Source organism: Lethenteron reissneri, chromosome 11, assembly GCF_015708825.2.
Source record: "Lethenteron reissneri isolate LAM-NWPU_2019-01 chromosome 11, ASM1570882v1, whole genome shotgun sequence".
Lineage (NCBI taxonomy): Eukaryota > Metazoa > Chordata > Hyperoartia > Petromyzontiformes > Petromyzontidae > Lethenteron > Lethenteron reissneri.
The window spans coordinates 11498637-11515911 of record NC_083789.1 but is presented as its reverse complement, the minus strand read 5'-3'; the positions used below and the strand labels follow the sequence as shown (position 1 = coordinate 11515911).

General features: G+C 49.0%; 1 protein-coding gene and 1 long non-coding RNA gene across 4 annotated transcripts in view; one reads left to right on the top strand and one right to left on the bottom strand.

Moving 5' to 3' along the window:
• The first annotated feature begins 6398 nt into the window (after window positions 1–6398).
• The window catches only part of LOC133341469 (sprouty-related, EVH1 domain-containing protein 2-like), a 48674-nt gene continuing 37797 nt past the window's right edge, over window positions 6399–17275 (top strand). For all 3 annotated transcript variants that reach the window (XM_061550130.1, XM_061550129.1, XM_061550128.1), the window contains exon 1: window positions 6399–7186. In XM_061550130.1, coding sequence (XP_061406114.1) covers window positions 7161–7186 — 26 coding nt within the window. In that variant the 5' untranslated portion in view covers window positions 6399–7160. The remainder of the gene's footprint in view (window positions 7187–17275) is intronic.
• LOC133341485 (uncharacterized) lies at window positions 12244–15020 on the bottom strand. The gene is made up of 2 exons (XR_009755047.1): window positions 14682–15020; window positions 12244–14505 (listed from the first exon to the last, which is right to left on the bottom strand). It is a non-coding gene; the product is annotated as an uncharacterized LOC133341485 (long non-coding RNA).

Below are 17275 nucleotides of genomic sequence, written 5' to 3'. Positions count from 1 at the left end.
CCACGCGACCACGGGGGAGAAGAGAGCACACACACACACTCCAAATATACAGCAGCAGGCGTCCGCGTCCGGGTCTGGATCGAACCCACGGGCTCCTGCCTACTCGGGCTGAACGATTAATCGATTTCAAATCGAAATCGCAATTTGAAACAATGCGATTAGCAAATCGCAAAGGCTGCGCTTTTTTAGATTTAAAGGTCCTATAACTTTCTTATTGGAATTATTTTATTATTATTATTATAACTTTTACTTAACTTAATTATTATTCTTTGAGTCTTTCGGCAACGCCACGTAGATAGACCCAAAGAATATGAATTCCTGCAGTCATGAAAGCTTTAAGTCAAGATGTAACACTTGTTCGATGTTTGATTGTTCTGTTTCAATTAACACATTTGAATAAATCCATGTTTGAAGCAATTCATATGTTTTAAGTTATCATCCTTGCATTAGAATATCTAGAGCAGTTGATATTTTGATGGTACCATGTGGTAATCCTCCGTCACATGTTTTAAATCTATTACACAGTGAATATTGAACTGAAGCTTGACTTTTAAAAAAACGTAATCGCAAATCAAATCGAAATCGCAATATCTGTCAGAAACATCGCAATTAGATATTTCCCCCAAATCGTTCAGCCCTCCTGCCGACCAGGCGAGGGAGTTAACATCTCGTCTCTCGCCCGCACCCCAGGGCGTGCTTGTGCGCGTCAACACGTGGTAACTCGCGTCGGAAATCTCACAACGGGGCCGTCCATAAATGACGTCACGCAATTTTGAACGATTTTTGACCCCCCCCCCCCTCCTCGTCACACAGCGTCACAAAAAGTCAGACCCTCCCTCAAATATGACGTCACAAAGCTCTGCCCCCCCCCCCTCCAAAACCATATTTACATTTTGAAAATAAAACATGCTTCGAATCGCTTTAAACTATTGTCATTGTAGTGCGTATGTAATGTGGCGCTGCACTCTGATGTTGTAGGAGAAAACATTTATTAAAAGTCTATTTAATTAAGTAGAACGTGTTGTCTATATTTATTTAAAGTTGCGCATTTTGATGTGACGTCACATTTCTCAACCCCCCCCCCTCGTCACACATCGTCACAAATGTTTCCCCCCCCCAGGTGCGTGACGTCATTTATGGACGGCCCCCAATGGGGACCAAAGGGCGGCGTGTTTCATTGGCTTCTCGTGATAACAATGAGTCCAGAGTCCATATCCAGGTTGTATGTGCTTAGAGGGGGCGGGTGGGGGGGGGGGCAACGGTTTTGCGAGCAGTAAAGTATTTAAAAGATGACCAGGATGTTGCACCTTCGGTAAAGTCTACACAGCACACATCACCCGCACCCTCATTTACAGCCGCGATTGATGACGACGCTTCCAACGACACAGAATCGGAAAGTTTATTATGCGAGTAAATAACCCATTGAGCTTCACAGCTGTTTTTAAAAGGCAAACACGACAGTAGGGGAGGTAGGGGACGGGGGTTACAAATGAATGTATATTATACGAGCTTTCCTACCCGGCTTCGCCCGGGACTTGGATTCACCACGCCCAGCCACCTTCGTCTCCCCAGTGGCGATGTTCACACACCACATCAGTTACTACTCGTTTGAGGCTGAGTCGACCTAGGGGAGGCCCAGGACCGGTTCAAATAATCGTCACCAGTGGTGGCCGTGAGCAGGAATCGAACCCGGGTCGCCGGGTTCATAGCGCAGCGCGCTAACCACGACACTACCACTCCCCCCCCCACACACGCACACACACGCGCGCACACACACGCGCACACACACGCGCGCACACACACACGCGCGCGCGCACACACACGCGCACACACACACGCGCGCGCACACACACACACACGCGCACACACACGCGCGCACACACACACGCGCGCGCGTCCATAGGTACACATACACGCGTTTGCAGCAAACGCACACAACTTTCAGGGTGCGTACGGCAGTAAACGACTCCAATAATAAAGCAGCAACGCTGCGCGAAGAACGCCTTAGACCTGCAACACATTTGTATTTCACTTTATCCGCGGAGGGTTGGGGGGGGGGGTGACATCAGCAGGCACACTCCGTTACGCTTCCGCACACGGGTCACATGACAGATGATTATTTGGTTCTTTCGGTTAAGTCACGTCTAAAGATAAAATAATAAATTAAATTAAATAATTGATGACAGATGTGTCGTCACAGCTCACTTGCCATGCAAAATATATGCATAATTGCGTCCCCCCCCCCCCCCCCAAAAAAAACATACAAAAGTCTATTTTTATAATTTTGCATGGTGTACAGTCTGGAAAGTACCCACATAGCAAATTTCAAGTTTGTCGCATGTCGGGAAGTACGCTAAACATTTTGAACAGACACAAATATTCACAAATTTTTATTTTATATATATGGAGATATCGCCAAATTTATACAAGGCAATTGCCCAAAGATCTGCACTTTATTTGCCAGATTTTTCAATACCGTTACGGTCTGGCGATACCTTGAGAACAGTATTGACAGAGAACAAGGTACAGCACCATCGTGCCGTCATCACGTGCCGTCATCACGTGTTGCCGTCACGCGGTACAGCACCGTCACAGAGTCGCGAACATCAGAGGCGCAATCAAACTATTTCCCTTTAAAACTGAACTGCTTTCAGATATTCATAAGTTATCAGAAAATAACGTCTTAGATTCAGTCTGGAATGCATGGATGGTGGGGCCAAAACACCTCATACCCGTTCAGTAATTCTTAATTTCGCCTGTCATTTTTTGGAATAAAAAACCAGGAGTGTATTTTACAGTTTAGGACAATTTTTCAGTAATTCTGCGAAATAAAGTGGCCAGAAATTCTCACGTGACAATTGATGCTTTTAGATTTGCAAATGTTGTATGCAATTTTTTTTTTATTTGACCAAGTAAGGCACACTGAGCTGTGTAGCTCTTTTTTCAGGGGCGATCTGGCTATCACAAATGATAGCTCAACGAAGTGGCTTATCACGTGGAAATGTAGAGCAGAAAAAACATACTCTAAACGTGGAGGGAAAAACCGGAGGACCCGGATAAAAATCCACGCGACCATGGGGAGAGACACACATACTCCAAATATACAGCAGGCGTCAGGGTCGGGATCGAACCCACGATCTCCCATATACCGAGCGAGGTAGTTCACATCTCGCCACCGTGGCAGCCAGGGGAGGGTCAAGGGAGCAGTCGCCCCCCCCCCCTTTAATATGTTTAGGCAGATGTGTTACATGTGTTGAACTTCTTTCGCACCGTACGCAGCTAACCGCGCCAATCGGAGGTTGTGACAGTGAGCGTTTCTTTTACGAATAAAATTTCCATTAAAATAGCAATTCGTGATGTATATTTCTATTTTTAAATGCATGCAACTTTACACGATGCAAACTTAACTTAGAGCAATCGCAGTTGTTCGTGGAAATGACTGCTCTCGAAAGCAAAACATCGTGTCCCCTCTCAAGTGTTGAGCAGGATGCACCACCGCTGTGTATCTCGGTTCTGCGGATCACTGCCGCGTTCCGTCCATCACGCACGGCACTGCGCCGTCACAGTGCTGCACATCGCAACTGCCCTGCATCATCACCATCATCACCATCATCACCATCATCACGCTCTTGTGTGGAACACCTTGACCGGAGTGGTGAGTGCAGGGGCGCAGCTACCCATTTACCGAAAGATCCAATAATACTGGTAGGAACCTCCTGGTTCCACCAGCCCCCAGGGGATTATTGTGGCCGTCCGTCCGTCGTGCATCCAAAAATGGGAGGGGTGGGGCTGGGTGGAGAGGGGAGGGGCTGGGTGGGGAGGGGAGGGTGGGGGGGCTGGGTGGGGAGGGTGGGTCTGGGTGGGGGGCGGGAGGGGTGGGGCTGGGTGGGGAGGGGCTGGTCACCCCGTGGTGCCCTTATAAAACTCAACGTTTAACCTACTCACGCCGGCTTGTGCCCGCCCTCACAGTCGGCCATATTTGCGGAATACACCACGCCGCCGTTGACCCTGGCCATTGACCGAGCAACCCAACGTTCCTACCAGCTCCCTCCGCAGGAATGTGTTATGAGGCCCAGCGGTGTTCAGTAACTGACACCAGCAGTAGCGCCACGAGATTTGACGCTGTGTTCATTTTTCGAAAAACATTTTTCTTGTCATTTGTAAAAAAAAATATTTGTTTGTCATTAATTGTTAATTGTTGGAATATTTTATTTTGAAGATTGTTTGTCTTAACATGTTTATCTGTTGATTCGGGGGCCCCCCCTTGTGGCCGACTGGGCCCACTGTGCATCGCGTAACGCTGTCACGTACCCCCCGACATAGTTCCGCCTCTGGGTGAGTATTCCACACCAATCACCGTCACTCTGTTCCACCCCACCGGCATGCTGTTCCACACCACCACCATGCTGTTCCACACCACCATGCTGTTTCACACCACCACCATGCTGTTCCACTTCTATCTCCTTGTCCTCTGTTTCGTTGTAAAATGTTTCAGTTTGGTGTTTTAACATCTTAAGACCTGTTTTGTTGACAGAAAAAAGGGGAAAACCCTATTCTCATATTTTGGTACTGGCAAGGAGGCCCCATGATGTAGAAGTTCAACATACATGTTGAAAACTGCAGCTTACCGTCACCAAATTATAAACGCTACACCGTGAGATCTCGGTACAATCGATTCATAATACCGGAAACATCGATGGCCATTATTCCGGAGAGGTGGCAACCCAAGCACCCATCACACTAGCCAGCCGACATCACCCTCACGCTGCCCTGGAGTTCATCACACGTGCGGTGTGGCTCCCCCTGGTGGCTGGCCTGGGCTGTGCATGAGTGGCTGTAGTGGTGGAGGGGGTGGGCTTAGTGGTGGCTGTGGTTGTTAGAGGAAGTGGAGGGGAGGGGTCGGGGGGTCTAATTTCAGAAGCTGGGTTAATTGACAGGAAATAAATAAATACCACACATACACACGTACATACCCCTGGCAGAGTTGTAACCGCTTGCAGATGTGTGTGTATGTGTTGCGCGCTGCTGCGCAGGTTACAGCTGCGGCGTTTATGCTAAAGTTTAATTTTTTGTTTCACCCTTTGGCAGCCATCGGTGTGTTCCTGATCTTAACTATCAACAGGGAACAAGGTGCCATGAGGGTGTTCCCTCGGATAAAAATGACTGCACTCTGAGAAGGCCCCAGGCGTTATGTGCGCAATATAACATCTCGCTACGGTGGCTACCTCGCCTGGTGTACGGGAGTTTGTGGGTTGGATCCCGACCCTGACGCCAGCTGTATATTTGGAGCTTGCGTGTCTCTCTCCCCGTGGTCGCGTGGATTTTTCTCCGGGGCCTCCCTCCACATTTAGAATCAACGTGACGCTTTTCAAATATTTGGCTGCTCTACATTCCACGTGATGATAATCCACTTTGTTGAGCTATCATTTGTGATGGCCAGGTCGCTTATGAAAAATAATTGTATAGCTCAGTGGGCCTTATCTGTTAAATAAAAACAAGTTTAGTTTCATAAATTCGAGCACGTTATTATAGCATTATAATTGTCTGTAACACCAGTGGTGTGGCAATAAAGTGTGTAGGCGGTGCAACTGCACAGAGGGAGGCCAACGGAGGGCCCCGAGTGGACAAGGTTGGAGGGCCCAGGACAGGCACGCTACGTCCACTGATGCTCATCGTCTCGTGCTGCTGACGTGTTCAGAATAGATCTTGATCTTGTTGGTAAATATTTTAATGTTGACGATGGCGAGTCCGGGGTGAATTCTGGTGACCGCGTGTGTAACCAAATCACCCAAGGAAGCGTCCATGCGATCTCGTCAGCGTTGTGGGCCTGGCGAGTGCTTGGAACGGGGGACCCTGGACCCACGCATCGCCGTGGTTGTGGGGGCGACGTTGCTGTCAGCAGAGGGCAGTGTAGAAAGATTCACCGCTGTGCTGTACGCCTATGCCCCCCCCCCGCGACATCGCCGATCCGCACTGACCGGCGTGAAGTATCGGAACATATCGCACACAACGCGCACGGCGTGGGAAGGTCCCTCCCTCATCCAGCAGTGGATTGACAAAACGGACACATCAGTGTCAATGTTACTTCTTTTGACCGTCCGAAATTCCACACTGCACGGTATTGCGAGACTCCATAGATGCTCCGAGCGGAGACCATTTTTTTCGCCTCAAAAATAATCAGAACATCATCCTCCACCTACACAACCATCTAACCCCCTCAACAGGATCAGCGCACGCGAACGCGTTGTGCCACCACTCATTCATGGTGTTGGTGGACCACCACCATCAATACTCTACGACCACTCTCCACCACCATCACCAACCATCACCTTCTCCCAGAATCCACTCTACTCCACCGTCAGTCATCCTCGACTACCACCATAAACCCGTCTCCACCACCACCACCCTCTTCCACCATCCATGTCCACCACAACAATCCTCCACCCTCCATCACGTCAACACTCCACCACGCACCATCACCTCCCACTATCAAACCCTCCTCCTCCGCTGTCATCAGCCAGGCCCGCGGGGAGGGGACCCCGGGAGGGAGACACGGGGCAGGCGGGGGGAGTGAGCGAGGCAGAGAGAGAGAGAGAGGAGAGAGGGGGGGAGAGGCAGGGAGCGTGCTGGCTGTGAGATCTCCGCTCTCCACTTCCGTCCTCCGCGCTCCCCTCCCCTCCTCCCGCATCCCCCTCCCTCCCTCCGCTTCTTCCTTCCTTTTTTCCTTCCCTCGGTCCTTCCTCGCGTCCTTCGTGCAGCCCTAGGAGCGGCAAGATGGAGCATACGGCCAGCGCGACTACATCAGCATCAGCAACGGCGACGGCGGCACCATCATCAGCAGCAGCAGCATCATCAGCAGCAACAACAACAGCGTGAGGAAGAGACGCGGGGAGGGCAGTAGCAGCAGATCAACAACATAGCAACACAGCGGACAGCAAGGCAACCCGGACAGTCGTGTGCCTTGTGTCCTCCAGCCGTGAGCTCGGAGGTGGGGAGACCGAGACCTGCACTCCTCCTCACCATCAACCTCATCCTCGTCCTCGTCATCATCTGGCCGTGGAGGCCGAGAGAGAGAGGCAGAGAGGCGAGCGAGGCGGCCAGCTCCGAGCCAGCCCCGCCGGGCGCCCCCCGAGAAGATGAGAGCCGCGGCCGCGTGAAACATGAGCGAAGAGCTTCTTCCAGATGAGTGAGTGGATGTGATCACCATCGCCACCACCACACCACCATCACCACACCGCTACCACCATCACCACACCATTACCACCATCGCCACACCACCACCATCACACCACCATCACACCACTACCAGCATCACCATCATCACACCACCACCAGCATCACCATCATCATAACAGCACCACACCACTACCACAATCACCACCATCATCACCACCACCACCATCATCACACCATCATCACACCACCACCAGCATCAGCTTCACATCAGCACCACACCACTACCACAATCACCACCATCATCACCATCACCACCATCATCACACCACCACCAGCATCAGCTTCACATCAGCGGCTGTTCGTCACCGATTGTCGCCACCAGTCGGACATCACCCACGTTGTCACATCACCACCATCACCACCACCACCACCACTTTCCATCAGCACCGTCACCTTATCTTAACGTTACCGTTGCACGAATTGCTACCGTGCATTATTATTAACCGTCGGCCATCACTGTCACATCACGAGTTATATCTCAATCATCACATCACTATTGTACCATCACTACCTTTGCAATTTAGTAATGGTATTATGACAATCGCTACCAAATTCACATCACCACCACCATCATTCCACCTACCACCACCACCTTTACGCAGCCACCTTCATTCATATCGCCACCGCCACCACCAGCAGCTTTACATCACCAATTTCACATCATCGTTATCTTCATCGTTACCACCTTCACACACCATTGTTATCACCACCACCACCATCTCATCACTGCTAATATCATTCCTATTTTTGTCGTTTATTTTCGCTGGAATTCGCGACGTTCTACGCCGCACGAGTGCCTACTACCGTCGTCGCTGTTGGTGGTGATGGACGTGTTGGTGGTGATGATGGTACTGCTGCTGGCGATGTCGTTGTTAGTGATGGTGATGATGGTGGCGGTGGTTGTTGCGGGGAGATCCATCTTTTCATAATGGTCTTGGTGATTGTGTATGCTAGAGTATAGCTGCTGCTGCTGCTGGTGGCGATGGTGGTTGTGGTGGGACCCGTGAAGGGAGAATTCGTGATGGTTGTGAGGTTATTTTCCTAATGATGGTGCTTCTGCTACAGCCATTGATGGTGCCGTACTCTGGTGCTGGTGATGTGTCGATGGTGGTGAGGGAGTCATTCACAATTCTTGGTGTCGTTACGTCTGCCGTTACTGCTGTTTCCAGCTGATGGTAGTGATGTTGCTGACGGTAATGGGAGTCGTGATGGATGATGCTGATGGTGGTGGCGATGGTGTTCGCTTTTGCTGCTGGCGATGGTATGGATGTTGCTCCGACTCCTGGTGATATTTGCTGATGGAGATGGTGGTTTGTTTTGCTGCTACTTCTGCCGAGGGATCCTGATGGTATTGACGCTGCTGCTGCTGGTGGCATCATATGCTGCTGTTGGATGTGGACAACCGATCATCAATCACACGGGGTGTTCATAATGTCGGCCCGTGATGGTATCGCTTGCTGGCGATGTTCATGGGGGAGTCTGTATTGCACGAGGTGATTGTGGTGGCGATGGCATTTTGCCGGTGCTGTTTGATGATGATGATGGTGGTTGTTGTTGATGGTGGCGGTGTGAAGCGATGGGAAATCCGTGCGGTGAGGGAAAAGCCGCGGCTCATTCGTGATTGTGTTCGGCGTTGTCGATGTCGCTGGTGTTGCTGCTGCTGCAGATGATGTTAATGGGGGTTGATTTGAGAGATATCCGTGGTGCGTGTAATCTGCTTATGAGGGGGTAAACCGTGGCCACATCCCACGAAGATGATGATGGGTTTCTGTTGATGGTGCTGGTTGACACCGCCAGTGACGTTCTGCTCGTGCTGCTGCTGCTGCATCTCCTGATGGCAGCAGTGATGATGCAGGTGATGATTGTGGTGGTGTGAGATGTAGCCAGCTGGTGTGAGTGTGTAACCTGAGTCATGATGGGGGGACCAACCCATGGCCACATTACATGGTGGTCAAGGTGCCACTGCATCTACCGATGGTAGTGACGATGCCAATGCTAGTGACGGCGGCGTCGATGCATGATGTAGCCGATGTCGTTTAGGCGATGTCCGTGCGGTGCAGACGTCTGGGTTTGTAGCCTGCGAGAGGGAACCCGTTGCCTCTCTCTCTCTCTTTCATTCATGACTGCGCCGCATTTCTTTTTATTCACAAAAAAAACCACCCGAGGCCGCCGCCTCCTCCTCCTCGAGCTCGGCACCATCGCGATCACGACCACCACCATCACCACCACCACCACCCGAGCCCAGGCCGCCACGGGCGAGAGAACGAGAGAAAAAAAAAACACCAAAATCCCACCTCGCGTGCACCCCCCCACCCACCACCATCCTGACTCAATTACAACACGCGAATAATAATGACGGTAATGATAATGATGAACGACGATTGCATCATCGTGCAAACGCAAAACAAAAAATATTTTTTGCGAATAAAAATCGGGCGATGGCTGTTGTTGTTGGTTGTGTTTGTTGTTGTCGCTGATGGTTGTGGTTTAGTGGTGGTAGATGCCGCGGGAACGAACGCGCGCGCGCGCTCGCTCGCCTCGGTGATGAATTAACGCGGCGCTCATTCACAAAACGACGGCGGCCGGGCCCCGGCTTTTGTGAATGCGCGCGGCCGCCGCCGCTCCACGCCCACCACCGCCGAGCGGCGGGGATTTTTTTGTGTGTTGTGTGTGGCAGCGGTGGTTTGTGGGTAAAGGAGGGGGGGGATCGTGAGGTGGGTAGCGAGGAGGGGAGCAGGAAAATCTGCGGGGAAGGGGGGGGGCCCGACCGGTGCCCCCACCCCCGAGGGCCCCCGTGGGCCCCCTCGGCCCCCGGCCGTCGCCCGCTCGCTTCGTGCGCCGCGGAGGCCTGGCCCCGGGCAGCCGCGCGCGCGAGGAGAGCGGCTCCCATTGGCTGCGCCGCGGTCACGCGGGGTTGTCCATTCATAAAACAGAGGGGCACCGCGCAACGCCGCCGCCTCAATGCAGTTTGTGCTGCTGCTGCTGATGGTGGTGGTGGTGCAATCGTGGTGAAGGTGTCTTGACGATGAATAGATGATTAATAGAGACGGCTGATCATGGAATTATTTCGGGAGCACCACCCACCCACCTCCACCCGCCCAACACTCCGAACCTGAATTCGGGCGAGGAAAAATATTTTTTTCAGACTCCACCGTGAATATCGACGGATATTGATTGCTGAGCTGATGTTGTTTCGTTGCATCGAATAATCATCATGTTTTATTCATTACCCACCGCCTTGAGATGCGTTGCATTGGGAGGCACGGCGTAAATAATAAATGTTAATGATGGAATTATTCCGTACGTGAATATCAATTAATAAGCGAATATTAGTTGAATTTCATCATCGTCGTCGTCTTCGTTGTAATGATTTTGTTGTTTAGACTGCGCCTCCCACTGCAGTACATCTCGCGGGGGCATTTGAGACAATGGCGCTGACACGATCCAGCCGTAGGAAAGTTTGCAGAGCGTCGCGGGGTTCGAACCCAGCGGGCCCACCCTGGTTACTCCCATAACATACTCCGCCACTATCTGGTGATGTCATTCGCAAGTGTAGGCTATTGTGTTGCCGGCGTTATTTTCATAAAAACAAATTTTTGAAGATTATTCTAATCTTTTTTATTTTTTTACCAAATAAGGCCCACTGAGTGATGTAACTCTTTTTCAGAAACGACCTGGCTATCACAAATGATAGCTCAACGAAGTGGCTCATCACGTGGAAATGTGTAGCAGCCGAATAAAATAAACGCATGTTTCTAAATTTGGAGGGAATGATCGGAGGAGCCAGAAAAAAATCAACACAACCACGGAGAGAACATGCAAACTCCAAATATACAGTTAAAGCCATGACCTCCTGCATACCGGGCGAGGTAGTTAACATCTCGCCACCGCGGCGCTCCTGCAAGTTATTATCTGCAAGTTATTCAATTGGAATATACTGAGCAGTCTTTGGCAGGACCCCTCCTTCATAATAAAGTTTTTGGTTTGGATCGCGTTATTTATAAATGTGTCATAACCCTCCACCACCCGACACGGCCAATCAGCAAAAAAGTGTCACGTTGGCAAAAGACAAATAGTTCACTACTTTAGCCCACCGGTGTGTTGAAGAGTGAATCCACAACATTTACAATTTTTGAGTACGACGTTTCGCTGGTAATTACATCCAGCATCATCGGGCAATTCGCCTCCTGAAAAAGAGAGATGAGGCTTTCCTGGGTAAATGAGGAGATTGCAGGGAAAACAATACAATACCATGTAGACAATATACACGGACAAACGAAAGTATATCATGTCAACACTAAACTGAGTTTGTCAACTTGCTTTCAGTTATTCATAAGCTGTCTGAAAATAACGTCTTAGTTTCTGTCTGGAATGTATGGATGGTGGGTACATTTATAATATTTCTGAGTACACTGTACAGCCATGTGTGTGCCAAAACACCATATACCCATTCAGTAATTCTTAATTTCGTTTGCCATTCTTGTAATTAAAAGCAGCAGTGTATTTTACAGTTTAGGACAATTTTTCAGTAATTCTGCGAAATAAAGTGGCCAGAAATTCTCGTTTGAGAATTGATGCTTTTAGATTCGCAAATGTTGCATGCAATTTTATCTATATATTTTTTTTTATCTTACCTGGTAAGGGCCACTGAGCTATAAAATTATTTTTCAGAAGCGACTTGGCCACAAATTATATTATAGCACAACGAAGTGGCTCATCATGTGGAAATTTATAGCAACCAAATACTCTTAACGCATGTTGATTCTAAATGTGGAGGGGAAAACCAGAGGATCCGGGGAAAAATCCACACTACCACGGGGAGAGAGACATGCAAACTCCAAACATACAGGGGTCAGGGTCTGGATAGAACCCACGACCTCCTATATACCAGGCGATATAGTAAACATCTCGCATACAAATTAAATTTCCCCGTGTAAACAGATCGCCCGCGATTTATTCACGGCTGCATGAAGGCTTTCCCAAACCAGGGAAGGCGAACAGGGAAACTTACGCGTACATTTTATTTCTGTATCATAGAGGGTCATACGCAAGCACTGCATGGAAACGTGCTGACGTGAACAAATGCGCCACATGCAGAAATATCTGTGACGTGTTCATAGTGTACAAAAAGGGGCCACGTCTTACAACAAATGTAGCCACGTTGGTATGACGGCGATGGCACGAATCAACATAAAATGTTGGGCAATCTAACGGCTATTTTTTTGTGCCATTTAAAAGTGTCGAAGTGCAAAAAAATAAATCCTGAGCCTTGAAGAATCTGGCCGACCGAAACTCGAAACCCACCCCGATGACCGCAGAGTGGCCCCTGTCGTGAGCACGTTTTGATAATTGTAGATTTCTCAAAAGTTATTCGTCAAAAAAGAAATGGACAGTGAAGATGGATTAACTTGGACTGGAAATGTTGCCGTGTTTTGTTGTTGTTGTGAATTTGTTTAGGAATGGCATTCGTTAACGTGCACGGTCCCCTCTTACTGTAGTAGTATGGTGTGCGTGTGGGAGGGGGGGGGGGGGTGTGCTCACTCGAATAACACTAGGTAACACAATTTTTGTTCCTGGGTAGTAAGTGTTATTTCGTAATTGTTTATGCCTAAAATGTATAGAAAATGGCTATTATTCGCCACAAACTTTGCTTTTGTGACCAGGACAGTGATATTTTGGAATGTATCTATTTTCAGTGAGAAATTTGTGTCTTTTCGTTCACATAGTCAGAAAAAAACAACATGAATCAAAATGTACATGTATTTACACTAAAGTAATACAAAATTACTACAAAAGATTTAGAAGTGAGTAGTTTTTCGAGATTTACGATTATACTGTAAATACTTTCACGAATCAGCCCCCAAATGTAGTCTCCCATCATGTTCTCATTATATACTGTCCTTAGTAGCGGCATTCAAAGTCCAGTATATCCTGGTGGAAGCGCTCGCCTTGCTCCTCCAAGTACGTTCCTATGTTATCCTTAAATTTATCAAGATGAGCATCAAGGATATGGACTTTGAGGGACATCCTACAGCCCATTGTGCCATAGTTCTCAACCAGCTCCACGTAGTTTTCGACCTTGTGATTGCCCAGGAAGCCACGAACCACTGCGACAAAGCTGTTCCAAGCCACTTTCTCTTTACTAGTGAGCTTCTTGGGGAATTAATTGCACTCCAGGATCTTCTTCATCTGTGGCCCGACAAAGACACTGGCTTTGACCTTTGCATCAGACATCTTAGGGAAGAAGTATTGAAGATACTTGAAGGCTGCCGACTCCTTATCTACAGCTCTGACAAATTGTTTCATAAGGCCCAATTTGATATGCAGTGGTGGCATCAGCACCTTCCGGAGGTCCACCAGTGGCTCCCACTTGACATTGTTCCTCCCCACAGAGAACTCGGTCCACTGTGGCCAGTCCCACCTGTAGTAGTGCGCCTTGGTGTCCCTGCTGTCCCAAAGGCATAGCAGAGAAACTTGGTAAAACCGCCTTGGAGACCTATCAGGAATGCCACCTTTTTGAAGTCTCCCATGACCTGACCTCCCATCCGTACTCCTCATACTTCAAGGCGTCCAGAAAGGTCTTGATGCTATTGTAATCCTGTTTGAGGTGCACTGAGTGGGGCCAGGGGAAGAGACGGGTACTTGTTACCATTATGGAGCAGCAGAACGACTTTGAGGCACTTGGATGAGCTGTCAATGAAGAGGCGCCACTCATTCTGGTTACAGGCGATCCCGATTGCCTCGAACAGACTGGTCACATTGTGGCAGAAGCAGAGCCCATCTTGACGAGTGAAGAAGCTACAAAAAGGTTGGTGACGCTTCCGCTGATCTGCGACTTGCACACTTTCATACATCAAGTTCTACTGCTTGAGCCGAGACGTCAAAAGCTCAGCATTGGACTTGGTGAGACCAAGATCTGTGATCAAGTCGTTGGGGTATTTTTGGTTGGGGTAGTTTGGGTTTCTCTCCTCAGCTCCATCTCTGAAATTGTCATCTGGTTCTACGTCTTCCTTGCTCCCTGACTTGCTGCTCTCTTCTAAAGACGGCTGCTCTCTCTCTGGAGGAGTGGGTACGGGGAGCTCATGGCAGTGTGGCACCGGGGCGATTGACGACGGAAGGTCCGGATACGACATAGCAGGTGCATTCTTGCCAGTTCGACGTTTGGAAGGGTCCACCATGCAGAAGTAGCAGTTGCTTGAGTGGTCAGTGGGTTCCCGCCAAATTCTTGAGATAGCGAACTTCAGGGCTCTCTTTCCCCTTTGTACCATCCTACAAAAATACATTTCACCCATGACTAATGTGTAAGAGATTCTCGCAACATTTTTCATATATGATATTTTTTCCAATAACATTGGATAACATTTTAAAATTAAAAACTTTTACAATTTAAAAATTTGTCACAAATTTGATAACATAAAATTTCGAACAACAATTATATATCTTACCTTCCAGAGTTACATTTATTGCTCGCAGGTGATATTAGGTGCCCAGGGTTTGTCTTGATTTTTGACAGGCATGCCGAAATATGCCTTGTTGGCCTCACACATCGTAGCAGATGCTTCCACAGAGTACTTCTTCGTTCTTGTCTTGATAAATTGGCCGCAGACATAGCAAAATGCGTCTGCCGGATGCTTGCAGCCTCTTTATGCCATCTCAGAAAAATGCAGATATGTATCCACTTAGGCAGCTGGAACTAAACTGAACTGGTGGGCTTAAGGCCCCTGTATTTATACTACTATTTATATTACTGGGAAGTTCTAGAATGTTCTAGAAGTTACTCCAAGTTTACTCAGCACTGAATATATCTTGAATCTTCTGGAAAATATGTAAATTTCAAAATATCACTGTTCTGGTCACAAAAGCCAAGTTTGCAGGGAATAATAGCAATTTTCTGTGCTTTTGAGGCATAAGCAATTTGGAAACAACACTTACTACCCAGGAACAAAAGATAAATATAAATTTGTTACACAATGTAATGTCATCTTGCTTTTGTTGAATGGTGCAGGGAGAGGCTGCGATGCTGTGGTTTGTTCTGCACTGCAACCTATAAAGCAGAGAGATGTCTCTGCATCACCTAATAGAGGAGTTATTTGAAATACATCTGGCCCCAATACGAGGCACGTTTGTAAGCGTATGTGTATCTGTCAGGTTGTTATGTGTGGAGCGCCAGTGGTAACGGTTATGGCGCTGCGCTACGAACTTGGCCGCTCGAGTTCGATTCCCGCTCACGGTCACCAACGCCAGTGACGATTATCTGAACCGGACCTGGGCGTCCCCTAGGTCGACTCGGCTTCAAATGAGTACCTGGTACGGTGTGTAGTAAACATCGCCACTCGAGAGACAAAGGTGGCCGGGCGTGGTGCTGGCCACCCATCCCTTCGTGTGCCGTGCCGACCTTCATAGGTGCTCGCTAACAGCGCTTGCCCCAACAGTTTGCTAAGGCTATACGTGGGATCTTTGTATGTAAGAATCAACACATTTTTACGAATTAGACTTTCTGTGTTCATGCGTCTCATCTCTTCGCATTTCGCAGTCATCTTTCAAATGACGCTAAGCAACACGATTGGCTTGGTGTTTTTTTGTCTCTCCGCGTCCTATCGTGCCGTGGATGACTATCATGAAAGAACTACAGCGTGGTGTGGATTTTTATACCACAGCGTCGGCATACGGCAGTGTGTCGAGAGGAAGGGGGCAAAGGCATGTGGGGAAAGGGCTTCTGAGAGAGAGTATCGTGACGCGAGTTACGTAACGTCTCTCAGCCTCTCACTGCAGGCCCCCTAAAGCCCCACTATGCTGCTATGTGCATCAAAAACGCGCTTCTTCGATATGTCTGCAATTTTGACGTTTGTACTTTTCGAAGATGTTCGCGTGCATTTGAACGTGTGTGGGCACGCAACTTTAAAAACCGTCGCGTGGGTTTCTTTTTTACACAAGTGCGGTCACATCTCGAGATGCTGTACAGAAAGAGTGGGCATGTTTTACATGTATATTTTAAATCCTTTTATCTAGAGGCATGCGGTCATAGGTGGGAGAGGACTCGAGGAAAATATTGATCCTGGACTTGAACAGCGGTAGGAAGGCGACAGCACAGGTTGCCGAGGTGAAAGCAGGTCCACGTGGAGCCAACGGAGGAGAAAGAGCGGCTCCCGAACGAGCGAAGGTTGACCACCGGGTACTTCGGCGCTGCAGTTGTGAAATGATATGTAGAAAAAAATAAGAAGTGAATGGGGGATGAGAGCAGTGTGGGCCTTATCGGCCCACCTGATGCGGCTAATGTATGCACGTATGTTGAACTTCTTTCGCACTGTACATAGCCAACCATGCTAATCGGTAGTGCGGGGGAAGGACAACAAACTAAATACAAAAAGCAGTTCTAAAGAAATGAGTTTTCAATCTAGACGATGATTTAAAGGTGCATCATCGCTCCAGTGGCTGCTTCCTAATATCGGAAGGAAGAGCGTTCCAGGCGGCCGCAGAGGGCCAAGGTGATGTTCAACTCTGCCCCATCGAAGTTTGACACAAACCCACAAGCAGAACTGACCACGAGCGAAAGCTTCGCCGTTCGGTGTTCGCACTTTGCAGGTGACTGTGAAAGGCGGTGCAGTTAGCAAACAAGGCACCAATTTACGGAGAACGTCGAGATGCGCGGAGGGAAGGCGAAAGGTGGGCAGAAAAATTCGACGGCTCGTCCAAGAGTTAGAAGATTCGGAGGGTCGTAGTGGATGGAGGTGGCAATAGGTCGTGAAGAATGGAAAGATCCTCGGGGGGGGTGGGGGGTGGGGGTGCTTTGCCCAGAGGTGGGATATTAATGGTTACGAAGGAACAAACGCACGTGATTAATTCATGATAATTGGTGCGTTTTGGAAGCTCTCAGCCAGTGAGCATTACACAATTTGACCACGAGTAACAATAGTGCTAAATAAGCCCCTTTTTCGAGTCATTTCCTGTTACCATCTCCCCGAGGTCTCCGACCTTTACTGCAGCTCCCCGTCCTGGCATCGCCGGCCCCTCGGTGTGAAGGAGTGGCTTCTCCCCCGGG